Source organism: Scyliorhinus torazame, chromosome 3 (genome assembly GCF_047496885.1).
Source record: "Scyliorhinus torazame isolate Kashiwa2021f chromosome 3, sScyTor2.1, whole genome shotgun sequence".
Lineage (NCBI taxonomy): Eukaryota > Metazoa > Chordata > Chondrichthyes > Carcharhiniformes > Scyliorhinidae > Scyliorhinus > Scyliorhinus torazame.
The window spans coordinates 237,878,742-237,905,443 of NC_092709.1; the positions used below are offsets into that span (position 1 = coordinate 237,878,742).

The 26,702-nt window shown below is 47.4% G+C and overlaps 2 protein-coding genes across 2 annotated transcripts in view; one reads left to right on the forward strand and one right to left on the reverse strand.

Annotated features, from left to right (window-relative positions):
* LOC140409414 (cell division cycle protein 20 homolog) overlaps positions 1-26,702 on the forward strand; it is a 147,376-nt gene that overhangs the window by 12,824 nt on the left and 107,850 nt on the right. The window lies entirely within an intron of this gene.
* On the reverse strand, positions 993-26,271 carry LOC140409011 (probable glutathione peroxidase 8-B). Its single transcript, XM_072497039.1, has 3 exons — positions 25,987-26,271; positions 25,382-25,643; positions 993-9,572 (listed from the first exon to the last, which is right to left on the reverse strand). The coding sequence occupies exons 1-3, from the start codon at positions 26,188-26,190 to the stop codon at positions 9,409-9,411; spliced, it is 630 nt and encodes a 209-aa protein (XP_072353140.1). The 5' UTR covers positions 26,191-26,271; the 3' UTR covers positions 993-9,408.

A 26,702-nucleotide genomic window follows, 5' to 3' on the forward strand; every position in this document is an offset into this window, starting at 1 on the left:
ATATCAGAAAAGTTGAGTCTAGATGAATCATAGTTGTAGATAAGAGTTTCGATGACAGTAGGATTGAGAAGGGGGAGAAGGTCGGTGATGTCTGAGGTAGAAGTAGGCTTTGACAATAGTCGAGGTGGAGATAAAAGCTCAGATAAAGGTTGAACATGGCACTGCAGATGCATACTATTAGGCTGTGTTTAAGTGACATTGGTGAGGAGTATGACCCTGGACTAGGGCACAAGTTTCAGCTGGAAAGGATGACTTTAGTCTTCATAGGAATTAGGAGCAGATGTAGGCAATTCAGCCTTTTGAGCTGCTCCGACATTCAATCATGGCTGATCTCTTCCTGGTCTCAATTCCACCTCACCTGTTGCCCATATCCCTTTAACCCATTTTTAAAATCAGAAATATATATCTATCTCCTTCTTGAAACCATTTACTGACTCAGATTCTATCCCACTATGGGACAGCGAGTTCCACAAATTCACCACTCTCTGCGAGTAGTTCCTCCTCATCTCAGTTTTAAATATACCGCCTCTCAATCTATATCCATGCCCTCTCATTCTAGATTGCGCCTGTCAAGAAGCAAGAACCTCTGGCTTACAGACACCTTGATATTGGACATGCAATTTGATTTGGATTGAGTCATGTGTACCGAGGTACAGTGAAAAGTATTGTTCGGCGTACAGTCCAGATTGTTCCATACATGAAAAAAATAGGACATATGATAAATACACAAAGTAAATACATAGATAACACTGCAACAGTTACAGGATCAATTTTCTTCATGGATATTAGAACATAATATGCTCCAATCATGGCGTCTCTGTGGTGGTTGACCCGTTAAGGGCAACACAGCAAATTAAGGGTCACACAGGCCATGTGATCCTTACTCTGCTGTGTTGCCCTTAAAGGGACAATCACCACAATCTCCAACCAAGTGTATTGTAAATGTGGAATTAAAGCTCATATTAATGCTAATACTCAAAACACAACAAATATTCAAAATAATGTGTTTATTGATTTTTGAAGATATTTTATGCAAAGCTCAAGGATTGGAGTCATATTGCGATACACACAAATATACAACTTCGCCAAACAGAATCCTTCACAGAGGGTTGCCATAGAGAGAAATTTCTTTAGATCAAATATTTGACCTTTTATTTCATGGTCCTTGTTCCATTTTTATATAATCACAGTTAATACATGGAGTACTGAAATGTTGATCATATTTGTTGTCATTGAACAGAAGCAGTGAAAGTTTCTGAACACAGAGTACACGTACAGGTCTCACCAGAAATAAGCTTTTCATATTTAAAAAAAACTTGTTAATTAATCTTGCAAATTCAACATAACCACAGTAATTCATCTGAAATTCAAAAATACACAGAAAGGTCATACCCATATCCATCAACTTACCCATCCCAACATCCTGGTGCTCTGGGCTCTTTTGCTCCCATCAAAGTTCACAGTTCGAACCCTGAATGCATCCTTCTCAGTTAAGCAGGATACAATATACCTATCCTCATCTCTGTAATCTAGGGTCAATGTTAATAATGCATGTGCGTAGCGATGTCGTTTGGCATGTTCTTGTACTTAAAATTTGGGGTGTTCTTGTGTTTGTTTTTGCCTGTTTGAAAGTTTTAAAGTTAAAGCCAAAGTCATAGTTAAAGGTTAAGTTATTGGGTGCTGGGGGGCGGTATGGGTTCTTTTTGCTATTTTTCTGGTAATGTGGGGAGGGGGATGGGTGGTCGCGCCCACCTCATTACACAGTTTGAATTGCACTAGTGTGGGGGGCAAGCTTTGTTCTTTGTTTGTTTTCTGTTTCGGTCCCAGAGCGATTGCTCGAACAGGGCTGTTCTGGGGAAGTGGTGTTGATGGGGGGGGGGGGACAATTGGTGGGAGACATGGTGGCGCTGGAGTTGAGAGTCACCAGGCTAGCTGCTTTGAGATAGTCAATGGGAGTGAGGTGGGGGGTGTGTATACAGCCAGTATGGCAGGGGTTAGGTTACAGGGGGTTGTTGCTGGGGGGTGGGGGGGGGGGGGAAGATGATCTGCTGACGAGGGAGGGAACTGAACCAGGTAAGACGGAAGAGGTCGGGGGTGGGAGCTGCCAAGAGGCGGACCAGGGGAGGCGCGGCACATGGGCAGGGGGTGGGCCCAAGGGGGATTGATCGGCGAGGGGGGGGGGGGTGTGGTGCAGGGTGCCCTCCAACCAGGCTGATCACCTGGAATGTTTGAGGGTTAAACGGGCCGGTCAAGAGGGCACGTGTGTTCACGCACCTATGGGCTCTGAAGGCGGATGTAATGTTGCTTCAGGAGACACATTTGAAAGTGGCGGACCAGATTAGATTACGGAAGGGCTGGGTTAGCCAGGTCTTCCATTCGGGGCTTGACGCTAAGATCAGAGGGGTCGCGATCATGATTAACAAACTGGTTCAATTTGAGGCGGACAGCACATTTGCTGATGGGGGTGGTAGATTTCTCATGGTCCGGGGTGAGCTTGAGGGGGTGAGGGTGGTCCTAGTGAATGTTTACGCTCCAAACTGGGATGATGTAGATTTCATCAAAAGGCTGCTGGGGAAAATCCCCGACTTGGATTCGCATAAGCTGATTATGGGTGGGGACTTTAATACAGTCCTTGATCCCGACCTGGATCGGTCGTGCTCCAGGCAGGGTCCTGGCAATGGCAAGGAAACTGAGGGGGTTCATGGAATGAATGGGGGGGTAGACCCCTGGAGAATCAGTCAGCCGACGGGGAAGGAGTTCTTGTTCTATTCACATGTTCACAAGGTTTATTCTCGCATTGACTTCTTTATTATGAGTAGGGGTGAGGAATACAGCATACTCGGCGCTCACTGTCTCGGACCATGCTCCACATTGGGTCGACCTGCAGGTCTGCAAAGGAAGTTACCAGCGCCCACAATGGAGGTTAGAGGTGGGATTGTTGGTAGATGAGGGGTGTGTGAGAGAGTGGGGAAAGGCATGCAGAGCTACCTGCAGGTCAACGATACGGGGGAAGTCTCAGCAGCGGTGCTCTGGGAGACGCTAAAGGCGGTGGTGAGAGGGGAACTGATCTCAAAAGCCGAGCCCATAGGGACAGAACGGACAGTGCGGAGATGGACAGACTGGTTCAGGAGATGATACAGATGGACAAGAAATATGCGGAGTCCCCGAGGGCAGAGCTACTTAGGGAACAACGGAGACTGCAGGCGGAGCTGGGGGCGCTACCCACTGGGAAGGCCATAGAGCAGCTCAGAAAGGCAAGGGACGCGGTGTATGAGTATGGGGAGAAAGCCAGCAGAATGCTTGCACAGCAACTTAGGAATAGGGACGGCAGTGGACCCGGCAGGATTGAATAGGGTATTCAGGGACTTTTACAGCAAGCTGTATACCTCGGAACCCCTCACAGGGACGGAGGGGATGAGGCGCTTCTTAGATGGGCTGATCTTCCCAAAGAACAAAGAAATGTACAGCACAGGAACAGGCCCTTCGGCCCTCCAAGCCCGTGCCGACCATGCTGCCCGACTAAACTACAATCTTCTACACTTCCTGGGTCCGTATCCCTCTATTCCCATCCTATTCATGTATTTGTCAAGATGCCCCTTAAATGTCACTATCGTCCCTGCTTCCACCACCTCCTCATGTAGCGAGTTCCAGGCACCCACTACCCTCTGCGTAAAAAACTTGCCTCGTACATCTACTCTAAACCTTGCCCCTCTCACCTTAAACCTATGCCCCCTAGTAATTGACTCCTCTACCCTGGGGAAAAGCCTCTGACTATCCACTCTGTCTATGCCCCTCATCATTTTGTATACCTCTATCAGGTCTCCCCTCAACCTCCTTCGTTCCAGTGAGAACAAACCGAGTTTATTCAACCGCTCCTCATAACTAATGCCCTCCATACCAGGCAACATTCTGGTAAATCTCTTCTGCACCCTCTCTAAAGCCTCCACATCCTTCTGGTAGTGTGGCAACCAGAATTGAACACTATACTCCAAGTGTGGCCTAACTAAGGTTCTATACAGCTGCAACATGACTTGCCAATTCTTATGCTCAATGCCCCGGCCAATGAAGGTGGGCAGGGGGATGGTAGAGGGGCTGGGGGCCCCGATTAGGGCTGAAGAAGTAATGGGGGGCCTGAAGGCCATGCACTCGGGTAAAGCCCCGGGGCCGGACGGGTATCCAGTGGAGTTCTACAAAACGTTCTCAGGGATAGTGGGGCCGATGCTGGTTAGGGTGTTTAACGAGGCGAGGGACAATGGGGTGGTACCCCCGACGATGTCGCAAGCCACCATCTCGCTGATACTAAAATGGGATAAAGATCCGGAAGCCTGTGGGTCCTATAGGCCAATCTCCTTGATTAATGTTGACGCTAAACTAGTGGCCAAGATCCTGGCGCCCAGAATCGAAGACTGTGTACCGGACATGATTGTGGAGGACCAAATGGGATTTGTAAAGGGCAGGCAGTTGGTAGCCAACCTAAGAAGGCTACTCAATGTGATTATGATGCCCCCGGAGGGCAGAGAGGTGGAGGTAGTGGTGGCAATGGATGCCGAAAAGGCTTTTGACCCGGGTGGAGTGGGACTATTTATGGGAGGTGCTGGGACAGTTTGGGTTTGTGGACTGGGTTAGACTGCTATATCAGGCCCCGGAGGCTAGTGTAAGGACGAACAGGACGACAGCTGAGTATTTTCGACTATACCGTGGGACAAGACAGGGATGCCAACTCTCTCCATTGCTGTTTGCGTTGGCCATAGAACCGCTGGCAATTGCTCTGAGAGCGGCAAGGGGATGGAAGGGAATGGTCGGGGGGGGTAGAACACAGGGTCTCGCTCTACGCGGATGACCTGCTTTTGTATGTGTCGGATCCAGTGGCAGGGATGGATGGGATTATGGAAATCCTAGGGGAATTTGGCCGGTTTTCGGGGTACAAGTTGAACATGGCAAAGAGCGAGATATTTGTGGTGCAGGTGAGTGGTCAGGAGAATAGGCTGAGGGAACTACCGTTTAGGCTGGTTGGGGAAAGTTTTAGGTATCTAGGGATACAAGTGGCGCGGGACTGGGGCAGGTGCATAAGTTGAACTTGTCCAGGCTGGTGGAGCAAATGAGGAGCGAGTTTCGGAGATGGGATGCGCTGTCACTAGCGGGGAGAGTACAGACGGTGAAGATGATGATCCTCCCGAGATTCCTGTTTATTTTTCAGTGTCTCCCTATTTTTATTCCGCGGTCATTCTTTAAAAGGATCAATAAAATCATCCTGGGATTTGTTTGGGTGGGGAGGTCCCCGCGGGTAAAGAGGGGGATGCTGGAACGGAACCGTAGTGAGGGGGGACTGGCGTTGCCGAATCTCAGCAACTACTACTGGGCGGCTAACATAGCCATGATAAGGAAATGGATGGTGGGTACGGAGTCGGTTTGAGGCTGCTTCGTGCAGGGGCACCTTCTTAGCAGCCCTGGCCATGGCTCCTCTGCCGCTCCCGCCGGCCAGGTACTCCACCAGCCCTATAGTGGTGGCGGCTGTGCGGATTTGGGGCCAATGGAGGAAGCATGCGGGGGAAGTGGGAGCGTCGGTCTAGTCCCCAATATGTGACAACCACCGATTTGTCCCGGGGAAGATGGATGGCGGGTTTCGAGCGTGGCAGAGGTGGGAAGGATGGGCGACTTGTTCCTGGAAGGGAGCTTCGCGAGCATGAGGGCACTGGAGGAGAAGTTCGGGCTGGCAAGGGGAAATGACTTTCGGTACTTGCAGGTGCGGGATTTCGTACGCTTCCACCAAGGGGAATCCAGGGGGGAATCCAGGACAGGATAGTTTTCAGGGGAGAGGTAGGAGAGGGGAGAGTCTTGGATATTTATAAGGAGCTTATGGGAGCGGAGGACACAGGGACCGAGGAACTGAAACTCAAATGGGAGGAGGAACTTGGTGGGGAGTTGGAGGGAGGCGTATGGGCAGACGCTCTGAGGAGGGTAAATGCAACCGCAACATGTGCCAGGCGCGGCCTGATTCAGTTCAAGGTAGTTCACCGGGTCCACATGACGGTGGCTCGGATGAGCAAATTCTTTGGTCTGGAGGACAAGTGTGCTAGATGTGCGGGAAGACCAGTGAACCATGTCCACATGTTCTGGGCGTGTCCAAAACTCAGGGGGTACTGGCAGGGATTTGTGGACGTCATGTCCCGGGTACTGAAAACAAGGGTGGTGATGAGTCCAGAGGTGCCGATTTTTTGGGTGTCGGAGGACCCGGGAGTCCAGGAGGGTATAGAGGCCGACGTTGTGGCCTTAGCTTCTCTGGTAGCCCTGCGCCGAATACTGTTGGCCTGGAGGGACTCAAAGCCCCCAAAGACCGAAGTATGGCTGTCGGACATGGCAAGTTTTCTCGGCTTGGAAAAAATCAAGTTCGCCTTACGAGGATCACTATCGCGGTTCACCCGGAGGTGGCAACCATTCATTGACTTCTTCACGGGGAACTAATCGTCAGCGAGAGGGTGGGGGGGGGGGTAGAATAGTGTAGAGTAGGGGGGAAAAATAGGCGGGTCTATTTGCGAGAGAGGAACTGTTATTTGCACTATGTTTTTGTAATTGATTTTTGCACACTAATGTATATTGTTACTGTTCACAATGCCAAAAATACCTCAATAAAATTGTTTGTTAAAAAAAAATAATGCATGTGCGTGTGTAGCAGATCAATGGCAAGCACATAACTGATGACTTCAAGCTCAATGTCTACCAATGCTGAATCCAACCACACTGTAGTTATTCTATTTGCAGCTTTCCTTTCAGTGGCAGCCCTGACCAGCCTTCTGCTTGCACTCTTCTATTGTTTTGCTCCAGAAGAGTGTATTTAAGAGAGAAACACAGAGATAGAAAGAAACGGATGCAGAAAAATAACAGCGACACAGTGTAGATTAGAAGAAAGGATGATACATGTGCCTGTCCAGACACAATGGGCCAAAGGGCCTCCCTCTGCTCTGTACATTTCTGTGACGTAAGGGATATTTTAAGTGAAAGAGGAAAGAATAGCACAGACATAGAGATAATAGTGCAGTTCCTGGGAGGAAGGGGCCGTAATGGTGATGGGTGAGTCTTCCTAAAACTCTTGTCATCTCAAGATGGATACAAGTAGTGTGTTGGTCTTTCCCCAATCCTCCCAAATAGTGACAGTCCAGTAAACTCAAAATACTTTATTAGCTACATTGTGAGCCTGGGGATGCAGTTGTTCATTTTTCTTGTTGAGATTTCTGCCTAAAGGCAGGCCTTTGGTGATTATTTGCCACAGCATGGTACCAGGGGCTGGTTTAGCACAGTGGGCTAAGACAGCTGACTTGTAATGCAGAACAAGACCAGCAGCGCGGGTTCAATTCCATTCAATTCCCATTCCAGCCTCCCCGAACAGGCGCCGGAATGTGGTGACTAGGGGCTTTTCACAGTAACTTCACTGAAGTCTACTTGTGACAATAAGCTATTATTATTATTATGGCAAAGTGCAGTGATTTTTTTACTTTGGGCAGGGTGAGGAGGCAGGCTTCGGGTCGACCTCAGCCAGAATGAGGATCAGACCCTGTGCTCTTGGCGTTAATCTGATCCACATGCTAGCCTTCTACCCAACTGAGCTAACCAGCCTCCCAGTCATATCAAATCTGATAGAATAATCAGCTTCAACTAGAGTCATGAAAAAGATCCTTCGACCACATGATATGAAGCACATACTAGAAATAATTCTGTTTCTTTGATACGGGTAAATCACTCATCCAAATTGAATTGTTACAATCTCACACATTAGGTCCTTCAATGATAAAGGTGAGCTATGTAAACATTTAATGAACGTCATCAGGACACTAGGAATGTGTGTTAATCTTTTCACACTCTTGCCGAGCTGCTATTTTATCCAATATACAACACAACTTAATTATTTATTGAGGGATGACATAGGAACGGAAAAAGGACAACACAAACGTTGTAATGAAAAAAGTGGTCTCATTTGAGACAGTGTCATAACACAAGGAGTGCATTACGAAGATTTATTTTACTGAATCGAAGTATCCCTAACCTGCATCTATTCATTTAAGTGCTGAAGGGAACGTACCAGAAGTTTAAAAAACAATAATTTAGAGTATTCAATTTTTTTTCCAATTAAGGGGCAATTTAGTGCGACCAATCCACCTACCCAGCACATCTTTGGGTTGTGGGGGTGAGACTTACGCAGATACAGGGAGAATGTGCAAATTCCACGCGGACAATGACCCGGGGCCGGGATCGAACCCGGGTCCACAGCGCCGTGAGGCAGCAGTGCTAACCACTGCACCACCGTGTCGCCCAGGAACATACCGGAAGTTGAAGATTTTCTTTCGGTACACTGTCAGTCCTAGGCCTAGTGATAAAAATAATTGGATCACTCATAGGAATGTGTAAAAATATGATACTAAACGCGCACTTGACCAGTACAGTGCAAACATATGAGTGAATTAGATTGTTCAAATTAAAACTATGAAGATACAATCTGCAAATGAATGTTGCAGTGGTATGAACATGAATAGAAACCTAGTGATCCATGTATTGTACAGGTGTGATGATGAAATGTATAAAAATAGTGAACAACTGGTGTATCTAGATATTTAAAGGGAATTGTCACCCAAAAAGATGACTTTCCTACTGCTTTGTCAAGTTTGCAAATAATGAGGCATGTTCTGATGCATCGATGACCATATTATTAACCAATGTATGCTATTAACTAATTCCCCCCCGAAATGTATGTAATCATACCCAATTGGCTGCGCAGCCCTGTCTTCTGGAGCAGATAGCACAGCTGCTTCACTGCAATGATTTTCATTAGCCAACATGGTTACTTGTAATCTGGGTTTTGTGACATTAATTTGTACGTTGCAGGATCTGAGCCAATGTACATGACATTCTAATGTCCCATTAAACAAAAGGCATACAATGTGTTTACAAATGAGACCTGAAATTGCACACTGCACTGCACATCAGTTGGAATTGGAAACGGTACTCTGATCATTCTTAGTGGTTATCTTATTTTACACCCATAAACAATTTAAATTGACTTTAGGATTACCACAGCCCGTGACAATGACCTGCAATGCTGGAATGGTATCTATTAAAAGTATTATCAGACCTTCAGCAAAGCAGGTCATGTAAACTTCAATGGGTTTCTGCTCACTGTAAAAAGATGACTTACTTCCATCGTAACAAAAGTACGTATAAATATTTGGAAGTAACTGAATAATTTTTGATTTAAATATCCAATATGAAATCCCAGAATATCTTCATGTATTTGGACATTTCAGATCTCAGTGACGTTCACTGCCAAGTTAAACTGCTACAGGATCTGTGAGCTTTAAGGCTGATGACTCTTTTTGAAATTGAAAGCAAGAGGTAGCTGTCAGACACAGCTGTTCTGTTTCAAAATTCATCTCTTCTTTTCAAAATGATGTTTGCCACTAATTCTGACACTTCTTGCTTGATGGCTGCCATGGGATCTTCAGTTCGCCAGACCTTTATCACCTGTCCCTTTGGGTTAACCAGATATTTCCAGAAGTTCCATCGAGGTTCCATCTTTGTAGTATCTAAAAGTTTTTTTAAAAAAAAGAGAGGATGCATAAATAATTAGTTTTTTGTGGTTAAGAAGGTATAGACCAGGAGGCAAATGTCTGAGGTCAACTTACAGTTGACTAAACCTGTAAAAGCGACAGACTAGCAAGGGAACAAGAGTGATTAATACAGGGGCTATTGCATCTTGCAGTTTTTATAAATGAACTGAAGAAGGAGATAGAACTAAAGCTAAGTTTGGGCAGCACGGTAGCACAGTGGTTAGCACAGTTGCTTCACAGCACCAGGGTCACTGTCTGTGCGCAGTCTGCACATTCTCCCCGTGTCTGCGTGTGTTTCCTCCGGGTGCTCCGGTTTCCTCCCACAGTCCAAAGATGTGCAGATTAGGTGGATTGTCTATGCTAAATTGCCCTTAGTGTCCAAAAAGGTCGGGTCAGGTGGGGATAAAGGGATAGGGTGGAGGTGTGGGCTTAGGTAGGGTGCTTTTTCCAAGTGCCGGTGCAGACTCGATGGGCCGAATGGCCTCCTTCTGCGCTGTAAATTCTATGATTCTATGATTTAGGGATAGAACAAAGAATAAAGAAATGTACAGCACATAAACAGGCCCTTCGGCCCTCCAAGCCTGTGCCGACCATGCTGCCCGTCTAAACTAAACTCTTCTACACTTCTTGGGTCCGTATCCCTCTATTCCCATCCTATTCATGTATTTGTCAAGATGCCCCTTAAATGTCACTATCGTCCCTGCTTCCACCACCTCCTCCGGCAGCGAGTTCCAGGCACCCACTACCCTGTGTAAAAAACGTGCCTCGTACATCTCCTCTAAACCTTGCCCCTCGAACCTTAAACCTATGCCACCTAGTAATTGACCCCTCTACCCTGGGAAAAAGCCTCTGACTATCCACTCTGTCTACGCCCCTCATAATTTTGTAGATCTCTATCAGGTCGCCCCTCAACTTCTGTCGTTCCAGTGAGAAAAAAAAGAGTTTATTCAACCGCTCCTCATAGCTGATGATACTAAAACTATGAGGAAGGAGTTTTATTTACACAGTTGGACAAGCAGAACAAATGTAGAGAGATCTGTGTAGGTTGGAAATTGGTTTCTGAGTGCATAGGGCACACCATAAGACCATAAGATATAGGAGCAGAATTAGGCACTCGGCCCATCGAGCCTGCTCCACCAATCATGGCTGATATTTTTCTCATCCACATTCTCCGATCTTCTCCCCATAACCTCTTATTAATCAAGAACCTATCTAGCTCTGTCTTCAAGATACTCAGTGAATTGGCCTCCACAGCCTTCTGCGGCAAATAGTTGCACAGATTCATCTCCCTCTGGCTGAAGAAATCCCTCCTCATCTCTATTTTAAAGGATTGTTCCTTTAGTCTGAGATTGTGTCCTCTGGTTTTAGTTTCTCCTGCAAGTGGAAACATCCTCTCCACGTCCACTCGATCCAGGCCTCGCAGTATCCTTCAAGTTTCAATTACATCCCCCCACATCCTTCTAAACTCCAACGACTACAGACCCAGAGCCCTCAACCGTTCCTCATACAACAAGCTCTTCATTCCAGGGATCATTCTTGTGAACCTCCTCTGGACCCTTTCCAAGGCCAGCACACCCTTCCTTGGATATCGGGCCCAAAACTGCTGACAATACTCCAAATGAGGTCTGACCAGAGTCTTATATAGCTTCAGAGGTACATCCCTGGTCTTGTATTCTAGCCCTCTCGACATGATTGCTAACATTGTATTTGCCTTCCAAAACAAGCTGAGGGGCTGGTTTAGCACAGTGAGCTAAACAGCTGGCTTGTAATGCAGAACAAGGCCAGCAGCGTGGGTTCAATTCCTTTACCGGCCTCCCTGAACAGGCGCCGGAATGTGGCGACTAGGGGCTTTTCACGGTAACTTTATTGAAGCCTACTTGTGACAATAAGCAATTATTATATTATTATTAACTGCCGACTGAACCTGCACGTTAATCTTAAGAGAATCTTGAACAAGAACTCCCTTGACACACACAAGGTAATGAGACTATGGAAGGGAAATAAACAGTACGAATATAAAAGAAATGGCCCTAGGCTACAAAACATCACAGAACAGCAGAGGATGTCGGCATTTGTGGAGAGCTCATGGAAACAGTAGTGTGTCAGTTGTATGATCTAGTGTAACCAGAGGAATTGGACATAAATTCAATTTGAAGAAGTACTGTTTACACTTTTGAGTGCTGTAGTATGGTAAGATTATCCAGGCACTGAGGCTGTGCAGCAAAAGACAACAAAGCTGACACCCAGCTTGAGCAACAGGCTGGATTTTAGGTGGCCTTGCCAGGTGTGTCTTCAGTCGTGGAGCACATAAATTGGCTAGCTCACTACCTTCCTGCTCACCCCCGAGCTTTCCCCATAATATGGCAGATGGATGGGTGCCGAAATTGGCAGCCTGCCTGTCATAGATAAATAAATAATTAAGGTTCATTTAGGTTTGTAATTAAGCTTATTAATCTGAATAATACACTGCCTATATGGAGGTGGGCCAGCCATTAAAGCCTACATAAAGAAAGATGGAAGGAATAGGGAGGGGGGGGGGGTCACCATATTAGGCTGGTGCACTGTGTGTATCGGGGCTCCACCCCAACACCCTCTTCCTTCTCCCTCGTCCCTGACCTAAAACCCCAACTTACCTTCTTGGACAACCACATTCCTCCTCGGCCTTCTCCCTCCAGTTCTGGCAGTGCCCTACTGATTTCCGGTGCTACCGAGAGTGCTGGAGCTGATGATCATTCTGATTTCCAAGGGTGCGATCGAATGGCTATGTTGCACCTGAAAGGCAGTGTGCCATGGCGCAACATGGCTGATAGACGCCGGGAGACCCAGCTCCCGGGATCTACCTGGCTCGCAGTGCCCCGCGGGTTCTAATCACTTTTTGGTAAATCTGCATATTGGGACAAGACAGCTAGTCTCACTCTAATACACAGTTTCCTGAAGTACCTGAGGAATTGGGATCTATCCCCTTTGCCACAGAGAACTCCGGTGAACGTCGTTCAGTACTTGTCTCCACAAATGGGGACCAAACAAACGGCACTCAAGGGGGTCTCCCAGGGGATTGGAGGCCCACAGGTGCTTGCCCTCTGGACAGGGTGGCACCCAGGCACCCTGGCGGTGCCAGGCTGGCACTGCCAAGGTGCCCAGGTGGCACTGCCATCAAACTGGGGTGCTGCCAGGGGTACTGCAAGGGTACTAAGATGACACTGCTGAGGTGCCAAACTGCCATTTTCACATGACAGTGATCAGGTTGGGGTTGCAGGCGGGGACCCCCTCTTAGGAGTTGGGTGGGGGGGTGGCAGGTAGGGTCTGGGGTTGTGCCGTGGGCTCTGGAGATTGAGATGCCATTTAAAAATGTAGTCCCGATCTCCCGATGAGTTTGTCAGTGCAGAAAACGGGACAAGGCCGCACAATCCTTGCTCAGGCCCCCTAACTAACCTGGGGCGCATTAAATAGCGGGGTGTTTCTCAGCGCTTCGAGCGCCGTGAAACAGGCGGCTAAACGCGGTGGATATGGGACTTTGTTTCCATTTAGTTAAGTCATGCCCCAAGACTATTCCACATAGGAATAATTCATTTTATGCCTGCACGTTTGCTGCTATGTGTTTAACTACAGAAAAAGTAATACCATTGTGATACAGCGCATGATCTAGCGGCTCTACTCGGCGAGGGTGCAAGTCCCATTATGGCCTCTAAATCCTGTGAGAGAGTCTAAATGGGGTTTGCACAGGCCAGACCTCAGTATGAGATCTTCCACGCCCTCCGCCGATCAGAGTGGGGGGTGAATCTGATTTCCATTATTTTAAATATGTTTTAACATAATTAGTGTCTGCCATAGTGTCTGCTCATATGATGTAAATTCCCACTCTGGCGGTGTGACATCATTCCGGAACAAATCATTACTGGTTTTCAAAAGTGAAAACCAGTCATGATGACCACATCAGGAGCACGGTGATGCCTCAAGGCCCCAAGGGTTGAGGAACAAGGCTGTCAGCATTGTTCCATTCACCTCCTTCCACAATGTTTATAAACATCATGCTTCGATTGACAGTTCCTGGACCCATTAAACAGTTAAGTGCTATCTGTTAGCTGACGACTTCAAAGTCAGTCAAACTTGAAGGGAGAAGAATGGAAAGCACTTAACTCTTTTTAATATGGTCTAGCAACGATCGATCAAAGCTTCATGTTTATAACTATTGGGAAGGATGGTGCAGTGGTTAGCATTGCTGCCTCATGGCGCCGAGGTCCCAGGTTCGATCCCGGCTCTGGGTCACTGTCCGTGTGGAGTTTGCATATTCTCCACGTGTTTGCATGGGTTTCGCCCCCACAACCCAAAGATGTGCAGGCTAGGTGGATTGGCCACGCTAAATTGCCCCTTAATTGGAAAAAAGGAATTGGTTACTCTAAATTTATTTTAAAATAAATAAATATCGGGAAGGAGATGAATGGAACAACACTGACAGCTGAGTGAGTGTGGAAGCTGTCAAGCACAGTCTAGTAAAATCAATATCAAAGATATATGAATGAACGGCTTGCAGATCAAAGATCTGATGGGGTTTAAACACAGCTGACTGGTTTTCACTTTCCAGGAATTGACAGGTGCTGCTTCCTCTGTCCGAGTCAGCAGATGTATTGCCAAGTTGAGTTTTAAAACCCCTGTCTCTATCTGGACTGCTCTCTAGCTTCCAGACAGGGGGTCTCCCCTCTGGGAAGGCTTCCAGACAGAAGTCTCTTTTCTGGGGGTCTTTTTATTTAGGGGGTATCTGTGGGGGGTCTCTTTATTTAGGGGGTCACTAGTGACGAGGAGGGGTCGGTTCACTGTTCAAAATGGCATCCCGAAAGTGGGATTCCATAGGCAATCCGTTTTTCCATTTGTTTCTGGGGTCTGGGTGTCACTGGTTGGTCCAGCATTTATTCCATCCAATTTTCTTGCTGCATCTAGTGGTGAATTAAGGCAGACTTCCATCACCAGGGATTTAACGCTTGAAGGTCACCACTCCACATCAAGCATGGCTGATGAGGTGTCTCTCCCGCTCTTACCGCCAGCCATTGTAAGGATTTTGCAAGTTCACACACAAAACCTGTCTGACCATGATACGAACCCCTCTTCTTGGCCATCAAGTCCTGGGGTGGGACTCGAACCCCGAGCTTCTGCACGGATGTTACCTGCTGTGCCACAAGACCAGCATTTATTTATCACCCCTAACTGCACTTGGGAAGGTAGTGGTGAGCTGCCTACTTGAACCACAGCAGTTCATTTCACTATATTTCTGACATACAAATTTACAAATGAGCAGGCAATGAATTTAAATTGTGACAGGAACTTGAGCATAGGAGTAAATCCATAGAATCTCTATAGCACCGAAGGAGGCCATTTGGCCCATCAAGTCTGCTCCGACCTTCTGAAGCTGCACCCTACCTAGGCCACTCGCTGGAACCCCTGCACATCTTTGGACACTGAGGAGCAATTTATCATGGCCAATCCACCCAACCTGTACATCTTTTGGACTGTGGGAGGAAACCGGAGCACCCGGAGGAAACCCATGCAGACATGTGGAGAACGCGCAAACTCCACACAGTCACCCATGGCGGAAATTGAACCTGGGTCCCTGACGCTGTGAGGCAGCAGTGCAAAGCACTGTGCCACCGTGCCGCCCATACATAATACACAGAGTTAATTTATACTACATTATTGTCACTGAGATGGTTTGCTTTTGGTGATGATAAAGTTGCCAAATGAAGTCAGAAGGAAGGTGTGAGCCCCCCTCAAGGATCTGGATTTGAAACTGTGTGGAATATAACACCAGGCCCATATCAAACTCGGTATAAATTTGGTTAGTGGATCATTTGACCATCCTGGTTAGTTCATAAATCTATCTCAAATGTATTTAAATGGTGAGATCTTGTGGATGTTGCCATCTATGCTCCTTGCAGAATTTGGAGCTTGTTGTAGGATGCCTCATCTTCTGGGTATCCAACTCAGGAAATTATGTGGGTGCTGCTCATAATTTTCTATTCATTACAATCAATCATAGAATAATGCAGACTTCCGGTGGCGGCTATGAAGGAGTATGTCACACATTTGGTGGCTCCCGCTCGGGTTGGACTTTTGGACCTTTCCCCCCCGATTTTTTACCGAACTTGATTTGAAAAATTGATGACAGAGGCAATTGTGAACTGAATTACCACATCGGTGCATTGAGAGGAGGACTAGAAGTGCTCGCAAAGGCAGAAACAGAAGGACAGAGAAGGCTTGGGCTGAAGCTGCCGGTACCGGGAGGAAGTATGGCAGAGGACCGGAACTCTGGCTTGTCGACCCAGCGGTCAACAGAGCTGTTGATGCAATTTACCCAGGAGGGCTTCGCCAAGCAGAAGCAGGACTGCTTGGACCCGATTAAACAGGCAATTTCGCGGCTGGATTGGATGCCCAAGATCGGGCGATCCAGAAAGTAGAGAAGGCGCTGGCTGATGAGGAGGAACATCAAACAGCGATGGAGTTGGAGGTGGGGATGCTAAGAGACCAGCAGAAAAGGCTCTTGGAGAAGGTGGAGGACCTAGAGAACAGGTCCCGTTGGCAGAGCTTGAGGATCCTTGGGTTCCTGGAGGGATCCGAAGGAGCGGACGCTGGGGCATACATAGCGGCCATGTTCGAGAAGCTGCTGGGGGATGGGGCATTCCCCCAACCCTTGGAGGTGGACAGGGCTCACAGAGCGCTTGTGAGGAAGCCGTGACTGGGAGATCTCCCGAGGGCAATGGTGGTGAGATTCCACAGATATCTGGATAAGGAGCGCGTTTTACAGTGGGCCAAGCAGACATGGAGCTGCAAATGGGAAAATGGGAGTATCCTGCGGATCTGTCAAGACCTGAGTGCGGAGGTGGCCAGGAGAAGAGCGACATTTAACCAGATCAGGTCGACCCTTTTCAAGAAAAAGGTGAAGTTCGGGCTGTTGTATCCAGCCCACACACACGAGGAGCAACATTTCTATTTCGAGTCGCCTGAGGAAGCGCTGGACTTCGTGAAAAGGAAAGGACTGGTGTTGGACTGAGAGCTTTGAATTTTGCTGTAGTGTTCATGTTTTTCAAAAAAGTTTCTTGTTTCTTGCTTTTTCGGGAGTTATTTGTTATGCCTGCTGTATGGATCTGGGGCCAGCTGCAGAGCTGAGTGAGGTAAAGTTTGCATTTGCACTGTTGGGGGATGGAGGTGTGTTTGTTCAGATGCTGGATCTTTTGCTTGATCCTTTTTTTTAAGCCACCAAGCTAGCTGGGCGGGCTAGCTTACGGAAGCGTAGTGGGGGGTGAGCAGATGTTAGGCTTATCAAAGGGGTTGATTTATTTTGTGCTGTTACTAGGGGGGGGGGGGGGGGCGGTGGAAATGTTCTGCTGACAAGGGAGGGACTTTTGCTGAGGGACAGTGAGGAGGTCGGGGGCGGAGGCTGCCTGGGGGCGGGCCGGTGGGGGTGCGGGCTGTCGTCTGGCCCAAGAGAGGGGATGGATGATCGGCGAAGGGGGGGGGGGGGAGGGGTGATGAGCACCCCCAACTAGACTGATCACCTGGAATGTAAGAGGGTTAAATGGGCCGGTCAAGAGGGCATGCGTGTTCGCGCATTTGAGAGGACTGAAGGCGGACGTGGTAATGCTGCAGGAGATGCACCTTAGAGTAGCTGACCAGATTAGATTAAGGAAAGGTTGGGTTGGACAGGTTTTTCACTCAGGACTGGACTCGAAGACTAGGGGGGTCGCGATCCTGATCAACAAGCAAGTGGTGTTTGAGGCGGGAAGAATAGTTTCGGATGGGGGAGGCCGGTACATTATGGTCAGTGGGAAACTGGAGGGGGTGCAGGTGGTACTAGTAAATGTATACGCGCCAAACTGGGACGATGTGGAGTTTATAAAGAGGATGCTGGGGAACATACCGGATCTGGATTTGCATAAACTGGTCAAGGGAGAGGACTTCAATACAGTTATTGACCCTGGTTTAGACCGGTCAAGCTCAAAAACGGGCAGGGTGCCAGCAATGGCTAAGGAGCTAAAAGGGTTCATGGAGCAGATAGGTGGTGGGGGGGGGGGGGGGGGGGGACACGACCCATGGAGTTTTGGGCAGCCGAGAGTAAAGGAGTTCTCCTTCTCCTCACACGTGCATAAAGTGTACTCCCGGATCGATTTCTTTATTCTGAGCAGGGCTCTACTGATGGGGGTAGTGGTCACGGGGTACTCGGCGATCACAATCTCAGACCATGCCCTGCACTGGGTTGACCTACAGGTTAGTAAAGACAGTAATCAGCGCCCGCACTGGAGTTTAGACGTGGAGCTTTTAGCAGACGAGGAGGTGTGCGGGCCTTTGAAGAAGTGTATTCAGAACTACCTGGAGGTCAATGACAGGGGGGAAATTTCGGCAGCGGTGGTCTGGGAGGCATTGAAGGCGGTGGTTAGAGGGGAGCTGATCTCGATACGGGCCCACAGGGAGAAGGTAGACAGGACAGAGACAGACCGACTGGTAACGGAGATACTACAGGTCGATAGGAGGTATGCGGAGACCCCAAAGGGAGACGTTTAAGGGAACGGCGGAGGCTACAGGCGGAGTTTGACTTGTTAACCACAGGGAGGGCGGTGGAGCAGCTGAGAAAGGCGAGGGGTGTGATTTATGAGCATGGAGATAAGGCCAGCAGAATGCTTGCACAGCAGCTTAGAAAGAGGGAGGCAGCCAGGGAGATAGGGAAAGTAAAGGATGGAGACGGGAACCTGGTGGGAGACTCAGCAGGGGTGAATAAGGCATTCAAGGAGTTTTATAGTAGGCTGTGTGGGTCAGAACCCTCACCGGGGCCAGAGGGGATGAGGTACTTCCTAGGGGGACTGAATTTCCCGAACGTGGACGGGGAGCTGGTAGAAGGGCTGGGGGCCCCGATCAGGATCGAAGAGATAACGGAGCGCTGAAGGCAATGCAGGCGGGTAAAGCCCCGGGGCCGGAGGGTACCCAGTGGAGTTTTATAAAAAGTTCGCTGGGATATTGGGGCAGCTGTTGATGAGAACATTCAATGAGGCAAGGGAGAGAGGGGTGCTTCCCCCGATGATGTCACAGGCCACAATCCCGCTGATTCTGAAGCGGGATAAGGATCCGGAGCTGTGTGGGTTCTACAGGCCAATATCCCTATTGAATGTGGACACCAACTGTTGGCCAAAATTTTGTCCTCTAGGATTGAAGACTGTGTTCCGGACGTGATTGGGGTGGACCAGAAGGGGTTCGCTAAGGCAGTTGTTGTTCAATGTAAGAAGGTTGCTAAATGCCCCCAGAAGGTAGGGAGGTGGTGGTAGTGATCGCAATGGATGCAGAAAAAGCTTTTGATCGAGTAGAATGGGAATATCTGTGGGAGGTACTGGGACAGTTCGGATTTGGGCGGGGCTTTATTGACTGGGTCATCTTGCTGTATCAGGCTCCTGTGGCCAGCGTACGGACAAATAGGACAACATCGGACTATTTTAGGCTGCATCGGGGGATGAGACAGGGGTGCCCCCACTCCCCACTGTTGTTTGCGCTAGCTATAGAGCTGCTGGCAATTGCGCTGAGAGCCTCAAGGGGCTGGAAGGGGTTGGTCTGGTGGAGAGTGGAACACAGAGTCTCACTTTACGCAGACGACCTGCTCCTGTATGTATCGGACCCGGTGGAGGGGATGGAAGAAATCATTAGGATTCTGGGGGAATTTGGCTGGTTTTCGGGGTACAAACTAAATCTGGGGAAAAGTGAGATGTTTGCGATCCAGGCAAGGGGACAGGAAAGACGACTGGGGGAACTGCCGTTTCGAGTGGTAGGGGGTAGTTTTAGGTATCTAGGCATCCAAATGGCGCGGGAATGGGAACGGTTGCACAAATCTAATCTGGCACGATTAGTGGACCAAATGAAGGACGATTTTCAGAGGTGGGATGCGCTCCCGTTGTCACTACCTGGAGGGTCCAGACTGTCCTTCCGAGATTCCTGTTTGTGTTCCAGTGTCTCCCCATCTTTATTCCGCGGACCTTTTTTAAATGGGTTAACAAAGTTATCACTGGCTTTGTATGGGCGGGCAAGACCCCGCGAGTAAAAAAGGGGATGATTGAGCGGAGTCGGGGAGAGGGCGGGCTGGCGCTGCCAAACTTCAGTAACTATTACTGGGCGGAGAATATAGCCATGATCAGGAAGTGGGTGGTGGGAGGAGGGTCGGCATGGGAGCGTATGGAGGTGGCCTCATGTAAGGGCACCAGTTTGGGGGCGTTGATAACGGCGCCTCTGCCGTTCCTGCCGGCATGGTACTCCACCAGCGCCGTGGTGGTGGCAGCCCTGAGAGTCTGGGAGCAATGGAGGAAGCATGTGGGAGCGGAGGGAGCATCAGTCTGGACCCCAATCTGTAATAACTACCAGTTTGCACCGGGAAAGATGGACGGGAGGTTTCGGAGATGGCAGAGGGCAGGAATTGAGAGGGTGGGAGATATGTTTCTAGAGGGGAGCTTTCCTAGCTTGAGGAGAAATTTGGATTGGTGAGGGGAAACAAATTTAGGTACCTGCAGGTGCGGGATTTCCTACGTAGGCAGGTCTCAACCTTCCCGCTCCTACCACCAAGGGAGATTCAGGATAGGGTAGACTCAGAGTGTGGGTGGGAGAAGGGAAGGTCTCTGACATCTAAAAGGAACTCATGGGGTCAGAGGACATGCAGAATGAGGAGCTGAAGCGCAAGTGGGAGGAGGAGTTAGGAGGAGAGATAGAGGATGGTCTCTGGGCGGAGGCGTTGAGTAGAGTCAACACGTCCACAACATGCGCCAGGCTCAGCCTGGTCATTCACCGGGCTCACATGACAGTGGCCCGGATGAGCAGGTTCTTTGGTGAAGATAGCTGTGCAAGGTGTGCAGGGGGGGCCCAGCGAACATTGTCCACATATTTTGGACATGCCCAAAGTTCAGGGGATTCTGTCAGGGGTTTGCAGCCGTCATGTCCACGGTGTTAAAAATAAGTGCGGCACCGAGTCCGGAGGTGGCGATTTTCGGGGTGTCGGAAGATCCGGTTATCCAGGAGGAGAAAGAGGCAGACATTCTGGTCTTTGCTTCCCTGGTGGCCCGGAGACGATGTTGAAAGCCCCTGAAGTCGGAGACCTGGCTATCTGACATGGCTAGCTTTCTCTGTTTGGAGAAAATCAAGTTCGCCTTGAAAGGGTCACTGTTAGGGTTCGCCCGGAGGTGGCAACCGTTCGTTGACTTCTTTGCAGAAAATTAAACGTCAGCAGGAGGAGGGGGGGGGGTTAGTTTAGTTTAGAGTAGGGGGTTAATAAAGGTGGGACCTGTAAGGGAGGAAGCAGGCTTTTTGCACTATGTTTATAGACTTATGTATGTTGTTTATTTTGTAAAACCAAAAAGACCCCAATAAAATATTTATTAAAATGAAATCTTAGAATGATGCAGTGCAAGGAGGCAATTTGACTGATTGTGCCTGTGCCAGTTCCTCAGTACAGATATCCATTAAGTCTCACTCCCCTACTCTTTCCTCATTATCCTGTAACATACTTCCCTTCCTGTACTGCTCCTATTCCCTTTTGAATATTAGTATTGAATTTGCTTCCATCGCCCTTTCAGACACTGTCTTCTGGATCACAACAACGTACTGTTTAAAATATGCTTCCTCGGTTCATTTGACAGTCATCTTATGTTGCGCTACTTGTTACTGACCCTTCTTCCTCAGGAACAGTTGTTCCTTATTTACTCTATAAAAACAATTATTTTGTTTGATAATGCTCCTGTGAAGTATCTTTGGATGTTTGACTAACTTAAGGGCACTGCATAAATGCAAATTGTTGTTGTAATTAAAAGCATATACTATTCCCATTAGAAAGTAGGAAGGCATGTCTATGGGGGGGGGGGGGGGGTAATTCAGAGTCAATTAAAGTGTCATTCCACGATCATATCAATGCTCAAATTGGACCAATGGTAAGTGTTACTGTCTAACAAGATGTTATTACATTTAGCAGTAACTAAATAAGATTCAATATTTTCAGGAGTTATACATTGCATCAGCCTTGAAACCTCCGCTTAGTATACATTATTTATTATTTGCGATTTCTTGTCTACAGTTGATGTGCAAAAGGGCAATAGAGAGAACACCTTTAAGTGTACAGCCGGAAGCAGAAACATCTTAGTGTGAGTCATTGTAGATTTCAGGCAGGTAAATTGGCCTGTAAGTTTAGCTCAGTTGATTTCATCCATGGACTATGTCCCTGCATATTTTAATTTGCATTTCATGGAGATAACATTGCAATTTAGAATAAAAATAGTTACATAATGACATCAGCGAAACCACCTACTGTCACATTAGCTTATTTTCCAGCAGAGATTTTTTTTTAGCTTTTTAATGACCTATCTGAGAGATGGCATAGACAGAGAAGGGTTTGTTGGAAATGATTGTATATTTTGTTTATACCGGAGTTGGGTCAGGTCACTTGGGAATAGAAATCGTGTATTATGGCCAACCCATACTTATCTTCTATGCTAATCTAGTTTTATAATATTCAGGTTGTCCAAGAATTACAGTGCCACACGAAGGAGCTTTTTAACAACTTAATTCTTGTTCTGGAATCAAATAATGTTGATGTGTGAATAACAGGAACATTTTAATCATGGGGAAATCTAGCTATCCTCTAGATGCATCTTATATGTGTCTTTCCAACCACATTAACCAGTAAAAATATCAAGCTGACAAAAAAAAGGTTTGATCTATGTAGTTGTAACTACACAGAAAAATCAAAATTCAATGTTCAATTTATTTCAACAGCTGCATTGTCCACCCTGATCTTTCATTTGATAGGGTGTGATTTTGCACCGTGGTATTTGGTAGTTGACAGCTATTCCAGTATATAATTTATCATACAGAAGTGTTAATAAGTCACGCAAATTAAAATTAAACCATGGTATCTTCTGATTAATTTTATCAGATTACATTTAAAATATTAAAGTAAAATAATACAGTCAGCCATGTTTTTGCATAAATATCAAATGTGCTCGCTCCAATTCCTCATTCTACTGTTTTATGAGGAGGTAACGCATTTAAAATAAATTGGCAAAGAAAAATGACAGTAACTTGCATTTATATAGCATCTTTGGTTCAGTAAAGCATCCCAAGGTGTTATATCATGCAACTTTGACACTGAGCTACATAATAAGTAATTGCAACAAGTGGCCAATAACTTGGTCAAAGAGGTAGATTTTAAGGAGGAGTGAGAGGTACAGAGGTGGACAAGTTGAGGGAATGAATTTCAGAGCAAAGGCAGAGCTGCCAATGGTGGTCTTTAACAATTCACCTTAAACATGGAAAAACATCCCAACAAGCTTCATTTAAAAAAATTAATTCATGGGATGTGAGCATCGCTGGCACAGCCAGCATTTATTGCCCATCCCTAACTACCTTTGAGAAGGTAGTGGTGAGCCAGCTTCTTGAACCACTGCAGTCCATGTGGTGTAGATACACCAACAGTGCTGTTCGGGAGGGAGTTCCAGGATTTTGACCCAGCAACAACGAGGAACGGTGATATATTTCCAAGTTAGGATGGTGAGTGACTTGGAGGGGAACTTCCAAGCAGCAGTGTTCCCATGTATCAGCTGCCCTTCTAGATGATAGTGGTTGTGGAGTTGGTAAGTTCTGCTCAAGGAGCTTGATGAGTTTCTGCAGTTCATCTTGTAGTTAGTAATGAATGTTTGTGGATGGGGTGCCAATCATGTGGGCTGATTTGTCCTGGATGGTGTTGAGCATTTTGAGTGTTGTTGGACCTGCACTCATCCCAGGCAAGTGGAGAGTATTCCATCACACTCCTGACTTGTGCCTGGTAGGTGGTGGACAGGCTTTGGGGAGTCAGGAGGTGAGTTACTTGCTGCAGGATTCCCAACCTCTGACCTGCTCCTGGAGGCACAGTATTTATATGACTAGTGCAGTTCAGTTTCCGGTTAATGGTAACCTCCAGAATGTTGATAGTGGGAGTTTCAGTGATGGTAATGCCACTGATTGTCAAAGGGTGATGGATGATGAAAACAGACACCATGCCAAAGAAAAGATTTGGCACTGAAGATGCAGTACTGGGTGTCATCAATATGGATGTACCCCATGTCTGTCAATCACATCCCCAAAGTGAGGCATCTAGATAAGCAAGAGAAAGGGCCCTCAGATCGTATTTGATTATTTCCTGTGGTAACAGTGTGAAGATGGGATTTGAAACCCATCCCTGACTCTGATTTGATGGTAAGACTGGACTAAGTGACAGTGGCCACTTGCACCTGAATCTCAGAGGAGGTGATGGAGGAGGACGGTTTTGTTGATGGTATTAAAGGCTGGGGAGAGACCAAGGAGCCATAGTGCACCTTGGTCACAATTACAGAGGATACCAATTACCACCTAAGTTAGGGCTCTTTTGATGTTTGTGAGGCATGGACACCTGATTGGTTAGATTCGAGTAAGGAGGGATGGACAAAGATTGATGAGACAACAACATATTCAAGGATCTAGCATTGGAAAAATATTTAGGAATGAGATGCTAGTTCGTGAAAAAAGGGGGACCTGAGCTTATTGAAAAGGAGTGAACAGCAATTTTGAAATAGGGAGGCAATGCCTAAGAAGAGGGAACCAATTACTTTATCAGTCAGGATGGTACGTTGGGTGCAAGGAGCAGGAGCTAAGTCTCATTGATGAGAAGAAAAATAGAGGAACATAGCAACCAAAGTAGGCCTATCGAGTCTATCCATGACCTAATGCCATCTACCCATATTCCTTAATACTTCTGGTGAACAAAATCTCTCACCTCTGGTTTAAAATGAATGATTGTGCTAGCATAAATTATCATTTGTCGCACCGAGTTCGAAATTTCTATAATCTTTTTTATGTAAAAGTGATTCCTGACAGCACTACCAAAAGACTTGGGATCTAACTTTTAAACTATGTCACTAGTCCTCAACTCTCCAGCCAGCGGAAATTGTTTCCCTCTCTACCTTATCAGTTCTCTTTAATGTCATGAAAAGATGGATTAAATTAAGGGAGACAATGGCATAGTGGTGTTCCTGTCCTTGTAATCTAGAGGCCCAGATTAATGGTCCAAGGACATGGGTTCAAATCCCACTAGGGCAGCTGGTGGCATTAAAATTCACTTCATAAATCTGGAATATAAAACTAGCCTCAGTAATGGTGACCATGAAATAGCCATTAATTGCTGCCAAATCCCATCTGGTTCATTAATCCCTTTTAGGGAACGAAATCTGCCATCCTTACCCTGGCTGACCTACATGTGACTCCACACCGACAGCAGTGTGGATCTTAGCTGCCTTCTAAAATGGCCCAACAAGCCACTCAGTTCAAGGGCAATTAGGGGTGGGCAACAAATGCCGGCTTGCCAGCGATCCCCACATCCCATGAAAGAATAACAGGGAAAAAGACAATTTAACAACTAAATTCTAATGGGTGGCACAGTGGTTAGCACTGCTGTCCCACAGCGCCAGAGACCCGGGTTCAGTTCTGGCCTTGGGCGACTGTGTGGTGTTTGCACATTCTCCCCATGTCTGGCGGGTTTTCTCCCACAGTCCAAAGATGGTTAGGCTGTGCTAATTTGCCCCTTGGTGTCCAAAGGTGTGTAGGGTGGCTGGGGTTATGGAGACATGGTAGGGTGCTCTTTCAGTCGGTGCAACCTCTACACTGAGAGGATTCTATGGATTCTAAGGGGATGATTGTTTTGTTTCAAACTCTTCTGTCAACATGAAGGTGGGACTACAAGGCATGTTTTAATCAAGCCGAAGTTGCCTTACCGATGAGATAGCGAAATGCAGGCTCACTCTCGTTGCCCAACACTTTGATCTTGCCGAAAACAGGAAAAGTGACTCCATGACTGGTTTTGGAGAAGCTGTCGATGTGGGAGTTGGTGGCGGGCTCCGATTTTCCGAACTGGTTGCAGGGGAATGCCAGTACGTTGAAGTGCATGGGCCCGAGCTCTCTCTGCATCTCCTGCAGGGCCCGGTAGTTCTTCTCTGTGTGCTCGCACTTACTCGCCACGTTTACAACTAGAGAAGCCTGCAGGGGACGGAGCACAGAGCGAACAACATCACTCACTCACTCTTCATGCACAAACCGACCTCAACTGCAAGAGCTGCTGACAAATGCAAGACAATCGACCTTGAAGAAGAACGGGGATCATTTTCACCCAGTACAAAAGACAAATCATCAAAGTAATGGGTGTGACTGGAAAGAAAATGCAGACGTTAATCTACTTTCTTCAATACAATCACCCACACTAAACAGAAAATAACAGCAAACGCCGATAGGTTTACACACCGCACTATAGAAAAATAAGCGACTCGTGTAGAAACCGGTTGATAAACCGCGAAGAAGCCAACAAGCTTCTGATGCAACTCACTTTGCCTCTGTATTTTTCCAGGGAGACGGGCTTCCCTTTGGAACTCAGGACTTGGAAAGAGTAGAAGTCTTTGTGTTTGGGTTTGAAGAGTTTGAGTTGCAGGACGCCGAGCGCGGCCAGGCAGAGCAACATACACGCGAAGACAGCAAAGATTCGGCCTTTCGGCGTCCAGGATTTCTGCAGGAAAGCGGGCACAGACTCCATTGTGCAGGGGAAAGAGAGAGGAGCGGATTCGGGAGGACTGTCAGCGAAACGGTCCGAGGGAGGGGAGGGGATTGGGAGAGGGGAGGGGAGGGGACAACACACTTGGCAAATTGGGGTATTCAGCTCCTTTCTGCATCAGTTCCTGCCCTGCCTCCAGCACCGCAGACCCTTCCTTTAAAGTTCCCGCAGGATTTGGGGGAAAGATAAGTGAAATCTAAATCCAGGCTGAGACTTTGCACAATTCATCAAAAGAGAATCGAATGCAGTCAGAACTGTGACCTTTTATCTTTAGTCCATGTTGGACATTTTCCCACTTCATTTACGGTGGCACCAGGTAGCTGAATCCCCAGCATCAATATCCTGGGGGCGACCCAGACATTGAAGTGTACCAGCCATATAAATATGGAAATTCTCACCTGGCAATAACTCACCTACTGACTCCCCAAAGTCTGTCCACATATCTACAAGGCACAATTAAATCACAACTGTAAGGAGATATTCCTTGTCCAGTT

Coding starts and splice junctions, on each gene's coding strand:
- LOC140409011 (XM_072497039.1), bottom strand. CDS start 26,190: ATGGAGTCTGTGCCCGCTTTCCTGCAGAAATCCTGGACGCCGAAAGGC. Junction 25,644..25,986: donor TGGAAAAATACAGAGGCAAA/GTGAGTTGCATC, acceptor CGTCCCCTGCAG/GCTTCTCTAGTTGTAAACGT. Junction 9,573..25,381: donor TGCATTTCGCTATCTCATCG/GTAAGGCAACTT, acceptor AAAAACTTTTAG/ATACTACAAAGATGGAACCT.